This window comes from Pipistrellus kuhlii, unplaced genomic scaffold, assembly GCF_014108245.1.
Source record: "Pipistrellus kuhlii isolate mPipKuh1 unplaced genomic scaffold, mPipKuh1.p scaffold_m20_p_6, whole genome shotgun sequence".
NCBI classification, from domain to species: Eukaryota; Metazoa; Chordata; class Mammalia; order Chiroptera; family Vespertilionidae; genus Pipistrellus; species Pipistrellus kuhlii.
The window spans coordinates 24,891,432-24,911,981 of record NW_023425562.1 but is presented as its reverse complement, the minus strand read 5'-3'; the positions used below and the strand labels follow the sequence as shown (position 1 = coordinate 24,911,981).

Below are 20,550 nucleotides of genomic sequence, written 5' to 3'. Positions count from 1 at the left end.
CCACATTTTCCCTTCCTCCCGTGAATCTCCTAGTGCAGTGGTCGGCAAACCGCAGTTTGCTGACCACTGTCTTAGTGTGTTTCAGTGAGATGGACAACTGCCTTACTAATAAACCTAGTAGGTGTTTATATGGACTTATTCAGCCTCCACATAATTCCTTACACGTTGGGGGGGTGCAACCTCCAGGAATGATTTATGTTTAATCACAGAGCTGCTCTGTGTTGTAAGAAGCCAAGAGACTCAGAACACTCATTAACATGTATAATCTCTTCCGAGGCCTCTCTGGCAGCCACAGCCTGGCCAGCTTTGGAAAGGTTCTCACGCCAAAGGGCTGCTCAGAGGCCACTGTCCAGATCAATATTTGGAACTGGCCTTCTGGGAAATCACTAATGGTCTGCGGAAGACACATGGCGTGACTTTTAGGATGGCCCATTAATGAAGCAGCTCACAGCTGTCCCGGTTCCAGAAAAGGAAAGCCGAGGAGCCAGACGTCGGGGTGGCTGCCTGGGCTTCTGTGAGAATGAGCTCGGAGCTCTGTCTTCCAAGCCCCGGTCTCTTTCACGGCACAGAAAAGGGCCTGTGTTTGCTCTCGTTCCCAACAGTGGGGTGCCTAGGGGAGTGCCCTGGCCTCTGGCTGCTTCCCTGCCCCCTCCCAGGTGCCAACCATACTTGCAGCAACCCTACTGATGCATGCAAGCTCACACCATCTGGATGCTTGTGCTGTGCTGGCATGTTCCATAGGGAAAGAGAATGGCACACTCACTTATAGGGTGACTTTTAAGAGGAGATGTGTATATACAGTATATTGGTGGTGGGGGACACTAGACCATCAGATTGTTGAAGAGATGGTACAAATCCACAACACTTACTAACATAAATCTAGGGGAACAGAATTCCCACCTTACAGGTTCCCAGCCTATAAGATTCCCTGCTGGTGGTGCTCAGGATAAATTATGGAGGTTCCGTACACAACATTAAATGACATCGAAGTGCACAGCACCCTAACCTCTAGTCCATCCCATTCTCATCTCTGAGGATGTGGGGGAGGTTCTGATCTGTCTTAAATACCTATTCAAGTCTAGCCAACCTCCATGTTCAGGACAGAGAGAGAAGCCACAGGCTCTGGGTTTGGGGCAAGCCTAGTACAGAGCTAGAATGGTTTTGTTTCCTCCTGTGGCCACTTTTTATCAATATTTGATCCTGGCTTTCCATTTCTTGAATTAGAATGTTTCCTCTTAAAATAGAGTGAAAAAGTGAGTTGAGTCAAGAAAACTTAAATGCAAATCGCAATGGTGAAAATCACACCAATGACACGGGGACAAGAGGTATGGGTCTTCCCCCATGAGGGGTCAACACAACTCGGACTGGAAAGGGTCACCAGGCCCCTCTCTCACTGTCAGGCTGGTCCCTGTGGCCCTTGGAAAGCATTTGAAGACTCGTTACAAGTAAAGATGGGGGTGAAGCCTGGGACAGAAATGACCTGAATGAGAGATGGTCCATTAAGAGGCAAACCTCCCAAAATGGTCATGGGGTGATAAAAACCAGAAAGCCTTGTTACCAGTGAGGGAAGCACCAGCTTGAGTGTCAAGCCAGTAAGCATGGATGGCAGGTGGACACAGAGTTCCAGGCCTGCCTCTGTCACTGGCCAGCACTTCCCTGTTCAGAGCCAGGTCAGATGACCATCCCTTCCTTCAGCTTGGCCACCAAGCCATCCAGGCCACCTTGTCAGAGTCAGCTGATCCCCTCTGCTCATTTGCTCCTTGTCCCACATTCCCCCACTGCTCACCTACCCCTCAATCATCTTCTTGCCTGTTGAATTCTGGCTTCCCGAGGATAGGGGACCGTGGCTCATTCAGCTCAGACTCCCTGACTCCAGGGGATGAATGAGTAACTCCTTTGTGCCTCAGTTTCCCTATCTGTGGAGCCATGGAAGAAATGGCAACAGTTAGTCCAGGAGAGCAACCCAGAGAGGGGCTAGAAGGAAGTGGGCAAGGGTTCACAGGGGACCTCAGCCCCTGGAGATGACCCCAGGCCTGCCCAAAGGGCAAAGTGACTCACACAGACTATTGAGAGGAAGAGTGTTTGAGTTCTCTGGGAGAAACCTCTTGTCACAGAACCCAAAGGAGACCTTGAAGAGAGGGCAATCCCATGTAGACCTGGGGATAACATTTAGAGTCTTCTGAAAGGCTTCACAACGAAAAATGTTTAAAAAGATAGCTGTGAGGCAATTCTGACCTGGATGGAACAGGACATGGCAGGAGGAGGTAATAGGGGCCTTTTTAGTAAGGGAGTGGCTCCCTGACCTTCCTATAAGAACGTACTTGGGTTCCACCTTATGTAACATGCCTTTTTTCCCCTCCCTGAAAGCAGAACAACATGAACTTTCCAAGTCTGCAGATGGCTCTGAGTTCTTCTGGGTGGTGAAATGCCAAGTGGATGGCAATAAATAATCAGAAACTTATTGAAAATTCAGGAGAGGTGAGACAATCCTACAGGGAAGAAGTTAGGGAAAACAGTCACAACTTTATGGCCACAGTGCAGCCTCTGAGCTGTGCTATCACCTGACCTGGCAGGTGCAGCCAGGTCAGCGTAATCAGAGTGAATGCTGGCGTTAGACACCGGGGGAGGCTGGACAGGCAATGGACCCTGGACTCACTCCACAGACCTGTCATCCCACTGTGGGGCCTCAGCAGAGCCTCTGTGCCTTTGTGAGCTCGTCTTGTCATCTGTAAATGGGATTACGGCACCATCCTACCTCCACAGGTTATCGTGATCGTTAAATAGCACCTGCGCCACACAGGTTATAGGAACAGCTTTGTAAGTATTCATGAGGTAGAACTGGTTGCTGGAGAGGGAATAGTTGAAGCAAAGCTATTTGGGTTTAAATCCTGGCTCTGCCATTTATTAGCATAGCATGTGACTCTCAGTTTCTAGGTCAATGAAATAGCAAGGATGGCGCTAACCACCCTATAGCACTATGAAATTCAGGGAGGGAAAGCAAAGAATATCTACCAAGGTGTCAGACTCAGGCCTGAGCCTTCTGAAGATCAATTTCCTTCTCCTTTCCAATACATGCTTACAGATATGTATTTATTGTTATATTGTAATAATCATAAATATATATAACAACTGTAAATATCTATGCACCCAACATAGGAGCAGCTAAATACATAAAGCAATTATTAATGAACATAAAGGGAGAAATTCACAGGAATACAATAATAGTAGGGAATTTTAGAACGCAACTCACATCAATGGACAGAAAATTAATAAAGAGTCAGCTCAGCCCTAACTGTTTTGGCTCAGTGGATAGAGCATCGGCCTATGAACTGAAGGGTCCCAGGTTCGATTCCAGTCAAGGGCATGTACCTTGGTTGCAGGCACATCCTCCGTAGGGGGTGTGCAGGAGGCAGCTGATTGATGTTTCTCTCTCATCAATGTTTCTAACTCTTTACCCCTCTCCTTTCCTCTCTCTAAAAAAACAATAAAAATATATTTTTTTAAATAGTCAGCTCAATACTATATCTATTTCCCTAGAGGCAGCCATCTGAGTAGCAGTGTGTATTTTCAGATACTAAAAATACCAAGCAAAAGCTTCAGAAAAGCTTGAAAAACACCTATGCAGAAGCAAATGGCACATTAAATAAATTTTTTAAAAAGTTTTTTAAAAACAAAAGACATATTCAAGGAAAGCTGGCTTTGCTGTAGTCCTTTGAGGGTCAGCCATAGAGATCAGACAGGCTCCATCCCCAACTCTCAGCTGGAGCCTCAGTGGACACAGGGCCCTGACAATGCCCATCTTTGCTCTGGTGTACGAATGCACTCAGTGGTTGGACACGGTATGAGCATGGGATTCTGAGGAGGAGACACTCAGTGAAGCTCTCCAGCCTCCTCAGGCACAGTACCTGGTCTAGACCCCAGACTTCACTGGCCCTGGCACATGAACAAGTGACTTGCCTGCCTGTCTTCCTCTCTGCACTGTGAGCCCCCGGAAGGCAGAGACCTTTGGGTCTCAAGGATTTTTCTACCTCTCAAGGCCTAGCACAAGATCAGCACAGAGTTGGTGCTCAGTAAATATTTGTTGAACGAAACTAATGTGTGGGTGAATGGATGGATAGATGGATGGACTGATGCATGGATGGAGGGATGGATGAGGGTCTGAGTGAGGAGATGGATGAATAGGTTGTTATAGCTACAAATTTGTCTCTTCTTTTGCAGAAGTGACAGGACATCCCGACCTCTCTTTTTGGGACCCGGGAACTTAAGAATTATTGACATCCAACACACTTCTCTCTTCTGAGTTGTTTTGAAAAAAACTTTAGGAAGGAGTGATGAGATGGAATCATCCTGTCAGCAAGCTCCTGCTTTGTAGCTGACACTACCCAAGCCAGACAGAGGAGACTCTTAGGTCAGCTTCTTATCTACAGGAGCTGGCTCTGGGGGGCCCATCATTCCTTTTATGGCAATATTCTCTCCCAGTGCTCCATCTACTATTTTTTGGTCTCTTTTACATACTTCTTGATGCTAAATCTGCTACTGATCTCAGCAATGGGGTCTTTTCTCTCTGTCTTAACTCCCAAGTCCCACTAAAAAAGTCTCATGGGACTCCCTTTAACCACAGTCAAAGTCCAAACAAGGTACACAAGACTCTCTGTAGCTAAACACCCCGGTGCCTTCCCAGATTCACCTCCAGTATGCCAGCCATTTGTGCTCTCCCCTCCGTGCCTTCTGATGTTACCCAGTTCATCTGCCTGGAATGTACTTTCATTTTTGTTCAATCCCATCACTCTTCAGGACCTGGCTTAGATATAAAGTCCTCCAGACCGCCCCCAAATCACTCCTTTTAGAAAATGTGGAAAATACAGAAAACGTTAACTAACAAAATAAAACTTGCCCATCACAAATTCACAACCTAGAAAAGACCACTATTTTCATTTCTAATATTTTATCCATGATTATATTTTTAGTGTAGTTGAGATCACAGCTTTTTATTCTGTAGTTTTCTATGTCCCATTATAATCTAAACAACTTTCTGTGTCATTAGATTATTTTGGTAAATATGATTTGCCAAAATCAACCTCCCAATCTCCACCCCAGCCCTAGGCAACCATTAATCTACTTTCTGTCCCAATAGATTTGTCTATGCTGTATATTTCACTGGCTTCTTTCACTGAGCATATGGGTTCAGGCTCATCCATGTTGTATCATGTACCAGTACTCCACTCCTTCTTATGGCCAAATAATATTTGATTATAGATATATAACACTTTTTGTTTATCTATTCATCAGTAGATGGATATTTGGATTGTTTCCACGTTTTTCACCATTATGATTAATGCTGCTATGAACATTCCTGTACAAGTTTTTCTGTGGACATATGTTTTCAATTGTCTTATTTTATGCCCAAGAGTGGAATTGCTGGGTCATATGGTAACCGTGTTTAACCTTTGAAAAACTATCCGACTGTTTTTCCAAAGTGGCTGCATCATTTTAAATTCCCTCCAGCAGTGCATGAGAGTTTCCATTTCTTCACATCCTCATTTGTTATTCTCTATCTTTTTTATTTTTATTATAACCAACCTAAGGGGTGTGAAGTGGTATCTCATTGTAGTTTTGCTTTGCATTTCCCTTAGACAGTCAGTATTAAGCATCTTTTCATGTGCTCATTGGCCATTTATATATTCTCTTTGGAAAAATGTTATTCAAGTCTTTTGCCCATTTTTGATGGGTTGTCTTTGTATCACTGACTTGTAAGTGTTCCTTATATATTCTAGATATAATTCCCTCATCAGATAAATGATCTGCACATATTTCCTCCCATTCTGTGACTTGTTTTTCATTTTTTATTATGTACTTTGAAGAACAAAAGTTTTTAATTCTGATGAAGTCCAATTTATCAATTTGTTTTTTACTTGTGAAATTGGTGCCATATCTAAGAAACCATTGCCAAATGCAAAGTTCTGAGGGTTTACCCCTATGTTTTCTTCTAAGTTTTCTACTTTTATCTATTACATTTAGGTGTTATAGCTTTACTTTTGTATATGGTGTAAGAAAGAAATCCAATTTATTTTCTTGCATGTAGATAACCAATTATCCCAGCACCATTTGTTGAAAATACTCTTAATTTTCTATTGTATTATCTTGGCATTCTTGTCAAAATCAACTGATTATAGATACATGGGGGTTTCTAGACTCTCAATTATTTTCCACCATTATGCCAAAGCACACTGTCTTGATTATTATTGTTTTATAGTAAGTTTTGAAATCAGAAAATGAGAGTCCCCCAACTTTGTTCTTTTTTAAGATTGTTTTGGCTTTTCTGGGTCTCTCGAGTTTCCACATGAATTTTAGACACAACTTGTCTTTCTGAAGTCCATTCACCCCATCAGCTTCTTGGGTACCACCTAGTACCCACACACTTCTAACCACTAAAAACAGAACCACTCAAATGCAGATGTGTCACATGGCTTCTGGCAGCGGGGAGGGAGCTGGCACATTAAGACCCCCTCCAATCCCTACCCCAAACTGGACATTTGTTCAAATCCCTACTGGGAAGGGCTAAGTCGTGGTTTGAACCCAAGAGAAGAAGGTGTGGGGAGCAACTCCTGAGAGACAGCCTGGAGCAGAAGAAACACAGGGTCAGGAGATTGCGCCTGGCCCCATGCCAGGCCCCTCGGTGACCTCACGCTCACCCTCTGAGCCTCGGTCTTCCCATCTGTAAAATAAGTTTGGCGCCGAGCTCTGGAGTCATGGAGCACCCCTATTTTGAGAGGCTCATGGAGTCTGTGATCCATCTTCCTTTCCACAAAAGTGCGTAGACCCACAAACACACATCCAAAGGTCGGCAGACTCCCTAACACTCTCCACCACCAACTTTAAGAAGTCCCTAACGGTAGGGAGCATTGATAACTTGTAATGATGCCTCAGTGGCTCCAGTCTGAGTTTCTCCTCCAGAAAAAAAAAAAAAAAAAAAATCTGACTCCGTCAGTAACATGCTCATGTGCCCCTTTCCTTTTGCTGGAGCAGATTCATTCATTCAGCACATTGATTATGCTCCTACAGAGGGCTGACCACTGTTCTAGGCCAAGCATACAACATGTGTGCAGAGAAACAAAGCAATGGAGAACGTGCAATTTGGTGGGGTGAGTATACCACCATCTCAGTAATCTAAGCCTTCCTCCGGGTGGTTCATCCTCATCACCTGTTCTCTGGGGGTAGTAATATGAGATGGCAAAGGCACACACACCTTAAAGGTAGCACAGGTGTAATTTCACAAAGAGAACCAATTAATTCTGCCCCGTGCAACCTTCTAAATCTTTTTGTTTTTGAAAACTCATTCAAGAAAAGGAAGGTCAAATTCCCCTTACCCTAACATGAATAGGAGATATATATATATATATATATATATATATATATATATATATATATATATATATATATTATAATTTTAAACCCTCTTTCTTCCCTTCTCTTTCTTCCCCCTTCTCCTTTTCCTCCTCTCTCTCTCTCCCCTTCCTCCTCTCCTCTATCGCCTCTCCTCTCCTGTCCTGTTTTCTAGAACCGTTGATAAAGTGGTAGCCCCATGAAAATCAGTGTTGGGGCCTTTCTGAGAATGGAAGGCATGCCTTGATGTCACTGCACAGGAGGATTTGTTGAGCACCAAGAGAAGAAACGAACGGTCCGCAGAGCAGGGGAGAGAGGCACGTTGGGGGAAGGAAGGCTATGGGTGTGAAACCGGGCAGCTGCAAATGGAGTGAAACCCACACAAAGCTTCTCCTGCAGCCCTCTGAGCTGAACACGGCCCCTGCTGCAGAGAGTCAGGCTTTCAAATACATAGGGAGCCATTTCACTCCTACTGCCGCCCGGAACACCATCCGCATCCTTGCACCCACCCCTAATGAACAAGGCCGCATGAAAGGGAAAGAACCTCCCACCAACAAGAACCTTGGATGACCCTAACGCTCTGGACAAGGGTCGTCTTGTAATCTCAGCTGCAAGAATTCACACCACTGAAGGCCGTTTGCGCCATTTCTGCAATATCGGAGGTTTGGTTTGCATTCACCGACAAAGTGCATCTGGGATTACGATCCAAACCTCAAAGGTGCCAATAAATAGACAATGGTGGACAATGGCTGCTATTCAGGAAGCAGCTTATTTTGCTATTTTTTCCCTTAGACTCCACTGCAAAACAAAGGCAGGTTTGTATTTGCAGAACATTCTTATAGCAACTGGGAGAAATTATTCCCTAACGAAGCTGTTGGAAAAACCAACTGTGAGAATAGCAGCCGGCCTTTCCTATTGCCATCAAAAGATCTTTGCTATTCAAAGAATCCGTTTTAAAAAGCCCAGAAGAGATGCCCTATTTAAAAATACGGCAGTTCCCTGCACTACAACAAAGGCGGAAGCATCAGAGGGAAAAATAACGGCTTCATACAAGAGAAGAAACTTTTGGAAATTCTTAAAATAGGCAAAGGAAAATTGAGGCATGCGGTAAAGCGGTAATCTAATTAAAAATAATGGGACTGGTATGAGATGCACAGTAAGGTCCATTTTCTTAGAGTTTAAGTGCAAATTTCATGAAATAACACAAAGTCAAAGGCACTTAATTCTTGATTCCTCGTTGTGGAGAGCCAATGTAAGACACGATTCCTTTCTCCTCTTCACTAGAATGAACTTGTCCTTGTCATTAATATTTTATTGCTGATGTTTGCAATGTAATTCAGTTGCTGTGCCACGCTCCCTCTCCTCCATTTTTCCTACTGGTGTATCCCAGGCCTGCTCCAATGACACGTCCTACTGCTCTGGGTGGCCCCGCCTGAACTCACTGCCAGAGAGCCCTGGCATCTTCCGAGCAGAGGATACCCTACAGGTGTGTGGCGAGAAGGAGGAGGCCATGGCCCACGTGCACCTATCACTCAGGAAGACATGTGAGAGCTTGCCTTCCCTCCCTGCACTGCCCATCATCACCACATAATCAACTTTCACCTCCCCTTCCCCTACTACCCTGCCATGCCCCACTGTGCTGCGACTCAGCCCTCTTCACCTGTCCCCTGGATTTCTGCAAACACCTCCAGGAAAATGACTGTCCAAGCAACAAGTTCCCACTCCCCCCAACCCCTGAAGGTTCAAGTCCACGCCTGTAGCTCGGCCTGCAGGAGCCCCCAGGCCTGGCCCCCTCTCACCTCTGTCTAGCTTCATTCTATTTCTTCCAGTACTGCCAACCTGCTGTGGCTCCTACTTTCCCGCCCGGCTCCCTGCTCCACCACACCCTTCTCACGGGCGAAATACCACTTGAGGGCACTGGCTGAAAGGATGAGTAGGAGCTGAAATCTAGCAGACACTCTGCTCACCAAGCTTCGCCCCTGAGGGGCCGTATCTGCCCAGGTGGGATCCCTTTTCTAACTTTCACAAAAGCTCTTCCTGGGTAAGTGGTGGTCCTACCCCTAGACACTTAACACATCGTATGCCAACTGCCCTTGTGTTCATCTCCCCTCCCACCCCTTGTCAAGCAAGTGGTCTTTAACATTCTCTCCCCAACCTGATGCCCAACACAATGCCTAGAACATGCAGACTTCCATAAGTGTTTGCTGAACTGACTTGTTGAATGGAAGGGAAGAGCAGGGACATTGGCAGAGTTGACCCCTGACAGCCTGTCTGGTTAAGATGCTCTGGGGAGCCCCAAAGCTACCCTAGCTCCTCCAATCAGGGGGAAGAGCTAAGGGGCCGGGCTTGGGAGGAACTCACCCATGGAGACCAAGATGACTTCTTTTAGAGATAAATAAGGGCTGAGGTTTGGTGGCCCCCGGGGATGTAACAACCAAAGGTAACTGATGCAATAATACCGAGTTACACAGGAGTCAGCAGGGGCCACACAGGAGGCACAAACACTCAGGGATGTAAGCAGCACATTCACTCAGATCATTGAGCAAACCCCAGGCTGGGGGTGGGGGTGGAGGGTGGGAGGAGAAAGGCGCCACTTAACAGACTTACCACCTGATTAGAAAGCCTACAAGAGAGGGGAGAAGAGGGAAACACCAATATGATCTCTGAGAACAAAATTTCCAGAAGGCAGCGGGGATAGAAATTATGTCCAGCCAGATGGTGAGGACTCTGCATCTCCCTGGTCTGGATCCAGCTGGCTGGGAGGGGCCCTTATCTTCCGGAGTCACAGGTGCCACCCCCAAGTGACTGGTGGCCAATGTGAGGAGGACATTATAAGGGAGGCAGGAAGGGAGAATATTTTTTTAGCCTTCCAATATATTCCAGCTTCGGGGAATTGTTCCTCCAGGTAAATCTGTTGAGGTGGGAGGAAGTGTCCTCTGAGGGCACTGCCCCAAACTCCGGACACACATTGGGAAGGTCTTCGTGGAGAAAGGGATCCGGTAGCCCGGGAAAGGGCTGGGCAGAGGTGGGGATGTCCGCTGAGCCCCAGTCCAGGGCAATAAGGAATGAGGACAGGAGCAGTGGGAGAGGGGCTGTGGGCTAACTGATTCTTGGTCCACCGACCGTGACCACCAGAACCGAAGCTACCCTACTCTTGGATAGCCATGTGCCCCACTGCCACCCCTAACTCCACATCACACTGGGAAGATCTGGAAAACCACACCAGCAGCGGACTGTTTTGGGGGAGCAGGTCAGATTGGTGGGGCTGGGGAGGTAAGAAGAGGGATCTCCATGGTGAGGGTGTGGCTGCAGAGTTACTGGAGGGAAAAGTCAGGCTACTGAAGCTGGAGGCAAGAAAGGGAACGAAGAGGAAGCCAGGAACGTCCCAGGCTTATGTTCTGGAAGATCTCTGAAAATGCAGGGGAGCTTGCAACAAAATGCTACATGGAACGCTTCAAGATGAGTCACTTGCATTCTTGGGGAAGGGTGGCAGAGCTCCCCTCCCTGGGGGTTTGTATCAGGACATCTGCAGGCGGAGGGGTGCCTGCATGTTGAAATAGTTCCCTCGGTGCACCAGTTAACCACCCGAACAGAAGCCACAAAAAGGAATGCTGAACAGCTCCCTGGCTACCCAGGGCAGGAGAGGGGCATCAGCCTTACAGACGGGTGGAGAGCACCAAAGCATTTGTTCCACACCCATCTCCATCAGGCCAGGCCTTCACGGTGAGCAGAAGAACGTGATCTGGGCCATGCCTGGAGCGGACGGTGCCAGGGGGCGCAGCTGTGTCATCTTATTTATAGCGTGCTCTCCAGCCTTCCCGGTCAGACAGGATCAAAGCAGGGCTTCCGGGAATCAAGCCATCAAAGTGAGTATTGTGTCAGACGATCCCCAGCATCCCACCCACCAACAATGGCATGCAGTCAGTCATGCAACATTCGGTGCAGAAACACCTCTACTGTCCCTAAAATGACTAAGTAACATTCAGGCGTTAATTTGAAGTTGTCCTTTCAGTGGACTGAGGGGCACTTGGTGGGCTGAGTTTAAAGGCACTAAATATTACCCCCACTCTCCCACCCTTTCTGAATATGAAGAGCCCACAAAGCAATGCAACCACCACCACCCCCGAGCCAGTCTCCACTACTCTGCCGATACCACCAGTGAAACTGTTGAAGAACCAGCATTTCAAAAATGCAAAGTACTGAAGAATCCTCTACACAGCAGCCAGTCAGTCCCCGAAGGACTCGGAAGATTTGTTTGTTTCAGATTGGATACATATCTTTAGTTGATGTCCCACTTTTCATATATTCTGAGCAAATGATTAAGGAGAATTGATTGTTCTATTACTCTTTACCAACAAAGATGTAAGAATTTATAAAGAGGCGCTATTTAGGAAACAATTTTAAGAACAGTTGACTGCTGCCTTGGTCATTTGGGCCTCTGTTACTCATTTGTAAAATAATAATAATAATAATAATAATAATAATAATAATAATGTTTGTCTTCACGTGTTGATGTAAAGATAAAATAAGATATGTCTGTACTGAGTCTAGTCCAGGCCTCAGAACATACTTGATACTCCATCAACATGAGATAATTCTGCTAGTTAGTCTAACATTTCTAATTGCCATAAATAAATACTACTAGTTGAGCATAAATTTGCCTTGGTATTGGCAGATGTAGGTTTAAAATCTCAGGTTCCTAATGACTAAATCCTAGCCTGCTATACTTAGGACAGCTTTGTTCTTGGACACACGTTGTAATGGCTATCCTAAGGAATACTTGCTTCTTTCTCAGGATCCGGTATGAGGACATGACTTGTTTCCAAAAGCCAGCTAAGCCAGTTTCCCAGCTATGGCTGTCACCTGTGACCCAGTGGTGCTCTGAGCCAGCTTCGGGGCTGGTCTTGGTGTCCAGTAAGTCCCCTGAGGGCAGAATGTTGGGTCAGGTGCCCTGGGCAGGTGCAGGGAGCTGGGCTGACCAGAAAACCAACCCAACTTGTGCCAATTAAGAAAGGCAGGCACACCACCCCTCTGTGTAAGATGGCCTGTGGGGTCTTCTGAGGTCCCAAGGGCCTTTTTAAAGGAGCAAAGTGAACAAGTGGAGAGACGGTGGTGTCTGCCTGCGTTTCCCCCCACATGGTAGAGTAGGGAAGACCCTGAGCTGGACTGGGGGGAAAGGCCTGAAGGAGAGTCCCTGGAGGAGACAGGCTGTAGCCAGTGGTGGCCTATGGTCTTCTCCCCGATCCTAAAAGCATCAGGCAGCAATGTTGAAAGGTAACAGCAGAGATATCCCAGGCTATGCAAGAAGGCAACCTACTCAGCAGCTGCTCTCAGTTATTAAGATATGGAGATGCTTTGTACCAGTTTTCATAAACCTCTGCCCTGAGGCCCCCACTGCCTCCCCCTCCACTCCGCTGCCATGATCTCTGCTCTAGGGCTGCCTGGCTCTCCCCGAGATGCAGCAAGCACAGGGTTAACCGGTGCCATCGAGGGGGCCTCCAGGATGTTCTCGTTGGTCTGAGCTGGTTGTGAAATGTTGTAAAGATCCCTGACAGAGGGGGATGCCCAGCCCCAAATGGGAGTTTACTGATCTGCACCATCTCCAGCAGGTAGAGGCGGAGCCCCTTGGGGCGTGGGCTACAGGGAGGCATTGGAGCTGAGGTCAAGCCACCGGGGTTAGAGATGCAACTTCTGTGGCTTTGGTTGTCACCTGACCTCCCAGCCACTGTTCTCTTCCAAAACCCAGGGCCCACTTGCCTCCACCATCCACCCCATTCTTTAGTTCCATCAACATCCACTAAGACGCAAACACTGACTTCCAAGTGACAGCTCTGATTAAACTCTTGGGTTTCAGTCTCCGGCCAGAGCAAAGGTGAAACAGCAGAGAGCTCCCCACGGTGCAGCACCGGCCTGGAGACTGTGAAACACTGAAGCCAGCCTTTCCCGACACTCACCCACACCCTGCCCCCGTGTGAGGACTGCAGGCCCTCTTTCTCCCCCTGACCTCAAACAGAACCACCTCCCTCTCAACAGAGAAAGCCCCCGCAGTCTGAGATTCAGACATGAAAAACGTCTCCTTTCACTTTTATGTCCTCTTTTTGTATACTGAAAAATAACTCACCGTCTACCGTTAAGTTGTTAGAAATTCAACCAAGAATTTGTAATTCTACAGCCAGTGAAGTCAGGGTGGAGAATAAGTCAGCATGAAGCACAAAGGTCATGCTTGACAAACCTCCCTCCATCTGACACATGTGCATGTACAGACACACACACACACATGCTCTCCTCCGGGGGGAACCTTTAAGAAGGACATTGCCAGGGCTGTTAGGAACTATTAACAGCCTACTACGATAGCTACTTTGTACAGCTGCATTGAAGCTATGCGTTTCAGCTAGATCTTTAAAAAGTCCGTAGCTTTGCTTTTTCAATGTGCAGCTACCTGTTACAGATATACCTGTTACAGGTAGGCCTGTTACAGGTAGGCCTGTTAAAGGTATCGGAGACGTTTTATAGCTGTGCTAGGGTTAGGTGATTACGGAAACCCAGAGAGAGACATCATCACACTTCCCCATGTCCCCTAGGAGAGGAGCAGGTAAGCTGTCCATGGAACTATTCACTCATCACTAGGCCAATTGGTTACCACAAATCATTTCTTTCCCTGCACAACGCAAGCAAGCAGGGTTGTCCCTGTTTCAGACAAGACAAGAGCAGCAGGAGGCGAGCTGTCTCATTATAGACAGTCCCAAGTCCTGTTTCTAACAGCAAGACAATCCTGGGTGGGAAAATATAAAAGCAACCCAGCTGGCGAGAAATCAGAGGAAATAACCCTGAACCCTTCCTTCCAAGAAAAGGAATGACACCTTCGAGAGCTCATAACCAAACAGGAAAAGAGAACAAAGGTTACTAAATATAATTTTGATTTTCTTATCTGATTTGGGTGGTTTTCTGTAAGTATTGGGTTTGATTTTTAGGACGTGACTATACAACGGGAAACCAACTCCAGTACAAAACGAAAGTCATGTGGAATTTTTGAAAACCGCCCTGCAGCAGAATCCCTATCCTAGTTGTCATAATAAAAATAAGGTATCAATGTCAACCTCGTTAGCATGGCTGAGCCTCATGTCTGTTCGAGGGGCAGGTGAAGCAGATCCTGGAGCACGTGGCCCCTTAGGTGACACCCCACGGAGCCAGAGGAGGGAGGCAGGTATGGTGGTATCGGGCATCGGGGGGAAGACTTACTTGGGAGTCCCGGCGGGTTTCCAGTACTTGCAGAAAAGGTACTGGCCGTCAGCGTTGACCAGGTGAGGGAGGTCCTGGTACGGGAGGTTCTGTGGGGTCCGCCGGGGAGCACTTTCCTCCGGCATTCTGAGAGGACGTCCAAGTCCTGGGAAGAAAGGAGGACACATTCCAAAGTCAGAAACATGGCAAAAGCAAAGAACAGGGGAGAAAAGCCTTGTCGGAAACAATTTAAAAAAAAAAAAGCAGTTTTTAAAAATTCCATTTCGAAGATTTAAAAAAAAAAAATACATACATCTCTTGCAATCTCTCCAACACTGAAAAGCCCCATTTGTTCTTAAGAAAAGCTCACTTTATTTTTTAAGTGCCTCATTACAGCTTTCCCCTTCTCTTCCCCTCCTCCCCTCCTTCCCATCTGTGTTTATTTTAAATCATTTCGGGAAACTTCGTCCTAAAGACTATTTTAGCTATCATCAAGTGGAGATTATAGTTAGCTCCGTAGGAATCAAGACCCAGCTACGAGAAGACCCAGCCATCTTCAAATTTCCCAGGAAGTTTCAAGGGGGGGCGGGATGGGGGCGCCAGCCAGGAGGTGATGGCGCTCCCTGTAATGCCTCCTGCCTGGAATTCCAAAGATGCCGGCTGGACGAACCTGTTTCCATCATTTCCTGGTTTTTGCATTCCACCACCGCGACCGCCTGGAGGATCAGAGCCGGGCGGAGGAGGGCTGGGCAAATAAGGGCTGTTCCCTCATCGCCTGCGAGGTCGGAGCGCGGCATCCAGCAGCTGGAGCCCCCAGTCCGCTGGCTCCCCCGCGCCCTGCCCCGCAATCCTGCCTTTCGGGGTGCGGAGCCCGGCAGCCAGCTTCCAGCGCTCACTGACAAGTTCTCCGCGGCTCCCCTCCCTTCCCGGGGCGGGAGACCGGAGCCTGCGATCCTCCGCTACTAGTTCTTGGTGTCATCACTTTTCCCAAAGAAATCGCCGCCGAATGGGCTCTGGGGAGGGAGGGGCCGGGAGCCCAGCACCCACCGCCCGAGAACCTGGGGGACGAACGCTCCGCGCGCGGCGAGGCGGCTCGCACCCGGCGCTGATGCGGGTCCCCGAGGAGAGTCACCCCGCGGCGCCCGGCAAACTTTGCCTCCTGCGCGCCCCCGGCAACCCCGGGGACGGAGCCCGGCGGCTGTCACGGCGATGCCGCGGGGAGACCTGGCCGGAGCAGGGAAGATGGAGCGGATGCGGACAAGTTGGTTGGTTCGGGGGCTGGTGCCAGGGCGCGGGGAGGGCGCGCGCGCGCACAGGCTGACAGGCGCGCGCACGGCGGTGCACATACACACACACACACACACACACACACACGCACGCACGCACACACACGCACACGCGCGCGCACCGGAGGGTGCGGGAGCCCACGCCCAGCGGCCCGGGGACCCCGCAGCCGCTCCCCACCCCTGTCCTGGCGGCGGCGCTCGCGGGCCGGGCGGGGACCGGGAGGCAGTTACCGGGGCTCGAGCGCCGCCGCCGTCGCGTTCCCGAGCGCTGCGGGTCCGGGTCCGCCGCGGGCCGGGTCGGCCGAGCTGGGTTGGGTGCCTGGGCTCCGGGTGGGGGGACAGGGCGCGGCGCCGGAGCCGCCACTTTATCCCCGGCCGGCTCCGGGGGGGCGGCCCGCGGTGGGTGGGGACGAGGGAGAGGGACGGCGGCGCGCGGGGAGGCGGCGCCGGGCCCACGTGTGCCCGGCCTGCGGGGAGGAGCGGGGCGCCTTCGTGGGCTCGGCCACGCGCTCCTCCTCGCGCCGGCCTCGTGGGCTCCGGCGCCCCAGGGTAGCGCGGGGGCGCTGTCACGGGCCCTGGATAGAACTGGACTCTCCAGAGGGGAGAATCCGGAGGACACGCCACACCCATGCGGGCATGCACACCATGGAGCCCTCAGGTCCGCACACCTAACACACGTGCAGGTGCACACAGACCCACACGCAGAGACCACAAGCATAGGCAAAGACAACACACTGGAACACATATGCACACCCTGACGTGCACTGGGACACACATCAAATGCACACAGGTACACCACATGCATGTATGCAGGCACACAGACCTCCCCGCAGATAAACAAACGGATACACTATACACATACAGACACAGAACTCACCACACGCAGACACACAGAACATACACACTCAATACATAAGGAAAGACACATGACCTCCGCAGAGACACACAAACCCACATAGATACACATAGAGGGGAACATGGACCCAGAGAGACACTCAGAAACAACCCACACAAATACACAGAGACACACATGTCATCCACATAAGGGCAGACACACTCATATCACACACACACAGCCCCCCCCCACACACACACAGTCACACACAGACACACAAATAAAAAGCAGGGATTGGGGAGCGGGGTGGGGGGTGATGGTGCACAAATCCCCAGGAAGTCGTCAGAGATAGACTAGTTCAGACCTTCTCCCTCCACCCCCATCCACAGCAACTCTCCCCTGACCCAGGAGTCAGGCCCCCAAACAAAACGTCTGGTGCGTCTGCACAGGTCAGGGAAGGTCTGGAAGCTGTCCAGGACTGCTGGCAGTGTGGGTGAAAGGGTACAGAAAGGAGCATGGACTTATACCACCTAGGCTGATATCACCTGGAACTCAGGAGCTATGTGTCACATGTCCCTTGCTCACACTGACCTCAGCAGGCTTTGTATCCTTCTTCTTTCACAAAAACGCTTTACACCATAGCAGTGTTGAAAATAACTGCTGTCCTTCCGAAACTGCTATCTCAATATCACACTGTGTGGGGAGGCCCAGGCTTAGCGCCTGCTATCTCACTTAAGAAATAAAGCAATAGCTTTTGAAAAGCAGCCTAGAACATTTCAGGCATTATTTCCTCAAGCACTTTTTTAGCCCACCGTCTTTTTTTTCTTCTCTCTGGACTCGAATGATGTGAATATTGGTTCTCTCATTATAATCCTGTAGGTCCCGGAAGCTTTGTTCAAATTTTTCTCAGTATATTTTCTCTCTGTTGTCCAAACTGTGTAATTTCTACTGTCCTATCTTCCAGTTGACTGATTCTTTCCTCTGTCCCCATCATTCTGCCTTTGAACCCATCCACTGAGCTTTCAATTCCGTTGTTGTATGTTTCAGTTCTAAAATTTCCATTTGGGTCATCTTTTAGCTTTTCTATGCCTTGCCTGAGACTTCCTATTTTGCCTTAGTTTCTGGCATGTTCACAATTGCTCAATGAAGCGTTTTTATCGTGGCTGCTTTAAAATCTCTGTTCTTTCTGTTGGCATCTATTCCTTTTTAAAAAATTCAATTTTAGATCTCTCTGGTTCTTGGTAAGATGTGTGATTTTCTGTTGAAATCTGGACATTTTTGTGTTGTTGTGAGACTCTGGATCTTATTTAAACCTTCTGCTTTAGCTGGCCTCTGCTGCTCCAGGCCTGGAGTTGGGGGACAGAACGGAAGGGTGCCTCGTTGCTTCCAGGTGGAGGTAGAAACCTAGGTCTCCCATTCAATTTATGAGGGTGTGGGCCACATGATGCTGACGAGTGTAGAAAGGGTAACATCTGCATGTTTTCTGTCTTTTAGCGTTCCCTCTCCCGGTTCTTTGGTTGGAAAGAGTGTGCTTTTGTTGGGCATTGTCTATTCTGCCCCGATGGCATTTCTGAGTTGCTAGCTTCTTCAGCTTCAAGTCTGGACTATATGAGGCAAAACAAAACTCAGGGAACTCACTTCTTGGGTCCGAAGATTTCAGACTGATCTGCCTTCTCGCTCTAACTTTCAGAGTCTCCTTACGTTTGTTTTATATATAATGTCCAGGCTTTTAGCTGTGCTTAGCAAGAGTAGTAACGACAAGCACATCCCTCTGCCCTTGCAGATACAGAAGTTTGGCTATGTATTTCAGTGGTCCCTGCCGACTGGGTACCCTTTAGTGACCTTGGTCCCAGTTCCTCTAGACAGGATTACTCTAGGTATGGTGATTTGTAATAAAAGTGCTGGTGGGTAGGGTCTGTTCCTATCACCCGGGATGAAAAGATAGGATGGCAATTCAAGTAAAAGTGGCCTCTTTTGGCCCTCTGCAAGTGTTCCAGAGATGCTCCGAGATTTGAGAATAGATCATGCTCAGGTACTGGTGAGTAAGATAACCATGAGTTTCTATCAACAATTTTAGCATTGTTGTGGGAAAGGAGAGCTTGGAAATGGAGATGACATTTAAAGTGAACAACAGAGAAGAAGTAAGGTCTTACCCATCAAACTCAGGGGAAAAGAAAACTGAGCCAAAATACCTAAGACTAAAAACTATGCTCCCACCAGTGAGCTATGTAACTTTCCAGAGAGTCACTGGACCTGGCTGGCCTGCCTCCTTTCCTGACACGGGAATATGAACACCCCTCCAGACCTTGGCCAAGATCAGTGAGAGCATGTCTGTGGGGCACTCAGCACACCCCTGGGGGACAGTCAGCTCGCACGAAGTCGGGGTGGCAGTTTGGTGGCCATGATGTCAAATCTGACCCAAGAAAAAGTACTTTTTGTCTGATAACATTTTAATGTGAAATTTAAAACTTGGCGATTTTGCATGCAAATCCAGATTCCTGGCTTTTTTTGAACTGCAGAGAGATTTGAACATTCGGTGCCATGGTGCGGACCGTGCTGAGCATGAGGTGTCTGTAGAGGAGGATGAGTTCATGGGTCTAGAACCAAAGAAAGAGGTCAGGCTGGAGACAGAGGAGTTGTCCCAGAAACAGCTCTTTCACCCGTGGGAGAGGGTAACCTCACCCTAGGAGAATGTGTAGGTAGAGGTGTGGCTCAGCCACCTGTGGATTGCATCTGTCCAGCAAAAGGTTTAGCTTGGCCTACAAATGCTTTCAAAATGTTTGAATTAGTAGCCAACATTCAGAAATCAGGACATTTCAGTGCTGGTTTCTGAATTTCCTCTGAAAGGACATTGGCAATGAGGGGCCCCGTTTGTGCCTGGCATTGGTCTGCATTGTGGCTGGGTGGAGGCTGCCCCCTTCAGGAGGCATCTGCAACTGCGCATCTGCCCACCCCTCTGCTGAGCTCACTCCAGAAAAGCGAATCTTTGTGTTTTCTGGTTGGAACATGAAGAAAGGAGGGTAAGTGTTAACGGTGGTGGGCAGGGCATGATTCTAGACTTTTCAAAGTCTCTGGGACATCCAACCAGAGACGTGGCAGGCCATAGCAGGTGCAGTGTGAGACTACGGATGGAGGTGAATGTTGGGAAGCAATTGGTGATTGATGTCATAAGAATGAATTAGATTGCCCAGGACACGTGAACTGGAGGGAGAAATGGCCTACGAGAGATCTTTGTGAGGACAATGGGAAGCAGGAAAAGGAGGGGGTGAGTTTTCAAAGGTAATAGAGACAGGAGGAGACTTGGAAGGTGTGATTTCACAAATCCAAAGGCACAGCATGTTGTAAGACAAAGGATTAACAAGGTCTAATGCTGTCCAGAAGCCAAACCAGAGGACTAAGACGTGTCCAATAGATTTAATAAGAAGGAGGTCATTTGTGATCTTGGGGATAACCCAGTTCATGGATTAATCGGAGCAGAAGACAACCTGCTCTGAGCTATAAAGTGAATGGAAAATGAGTGACAACAGCAAGTATAGACATCCCTTCAAGATATTTTCTTTGAAGAGGAGACAATAGAGCAAAGTGATGAAGTCTATGGATTTTGCAACCAGACAGCCTTCATTCAAGCTCTGGCTCTGTTGACTTTAACTCCACAATCTTGGGCAGCTGATGTACCCTCTTGATTCCTCTATAGCACAGGCGAATTACTTAGCTCAGTGCCTGGCACCTGGTAGGTAGGATGCAATAAAATTTCACCATTATTAAAGTAATGTATACGTGTTCAAAATTCCAATGAAAGCTAACAAGTTAACAGTGAATTGTGAGTCT

The 20,550-nt window shown here is 48.3% G+C and overlaps 1 protein-coding gene across 3 annotated transcripts in view; it reads right to left on the bottom strand.

The window, feature by feature from the left end:
* Positions 1-16,282, bottom strand: part of MGLL (monoglyceride lipase) — a 95,092-nt gene extending 78,810 nt beyond the window's left edge. Inside the window, exons 1-2 of one of the 3 annotated variants that reach the window (XM_036419905.2) lie at positions 16,119-16,282; positions 14,623-14,767 (exon numbers count right to left, since the gene is read on the bottom strand). In XM_036419905.2, coding sequence (XP_036275798.1) covers positions 14,623-14,747 — 125 coding nt within the window. In that variant the 5' untranslated portion in view covers positions 14,748-14,767; positions 16,119-16,282. Of the gene's footprint in view, positions 1-14,622; positions 14,768-15,271; positions 15,823-16,118 lie in introns of those variants that run through there. The other 2 variants (XM_045574621.1, XM_036419904.2) reach the window with 2 other exon arrangements.
* Positions 16,283-20,550: the final 4,268 nt, after the last annotated feature.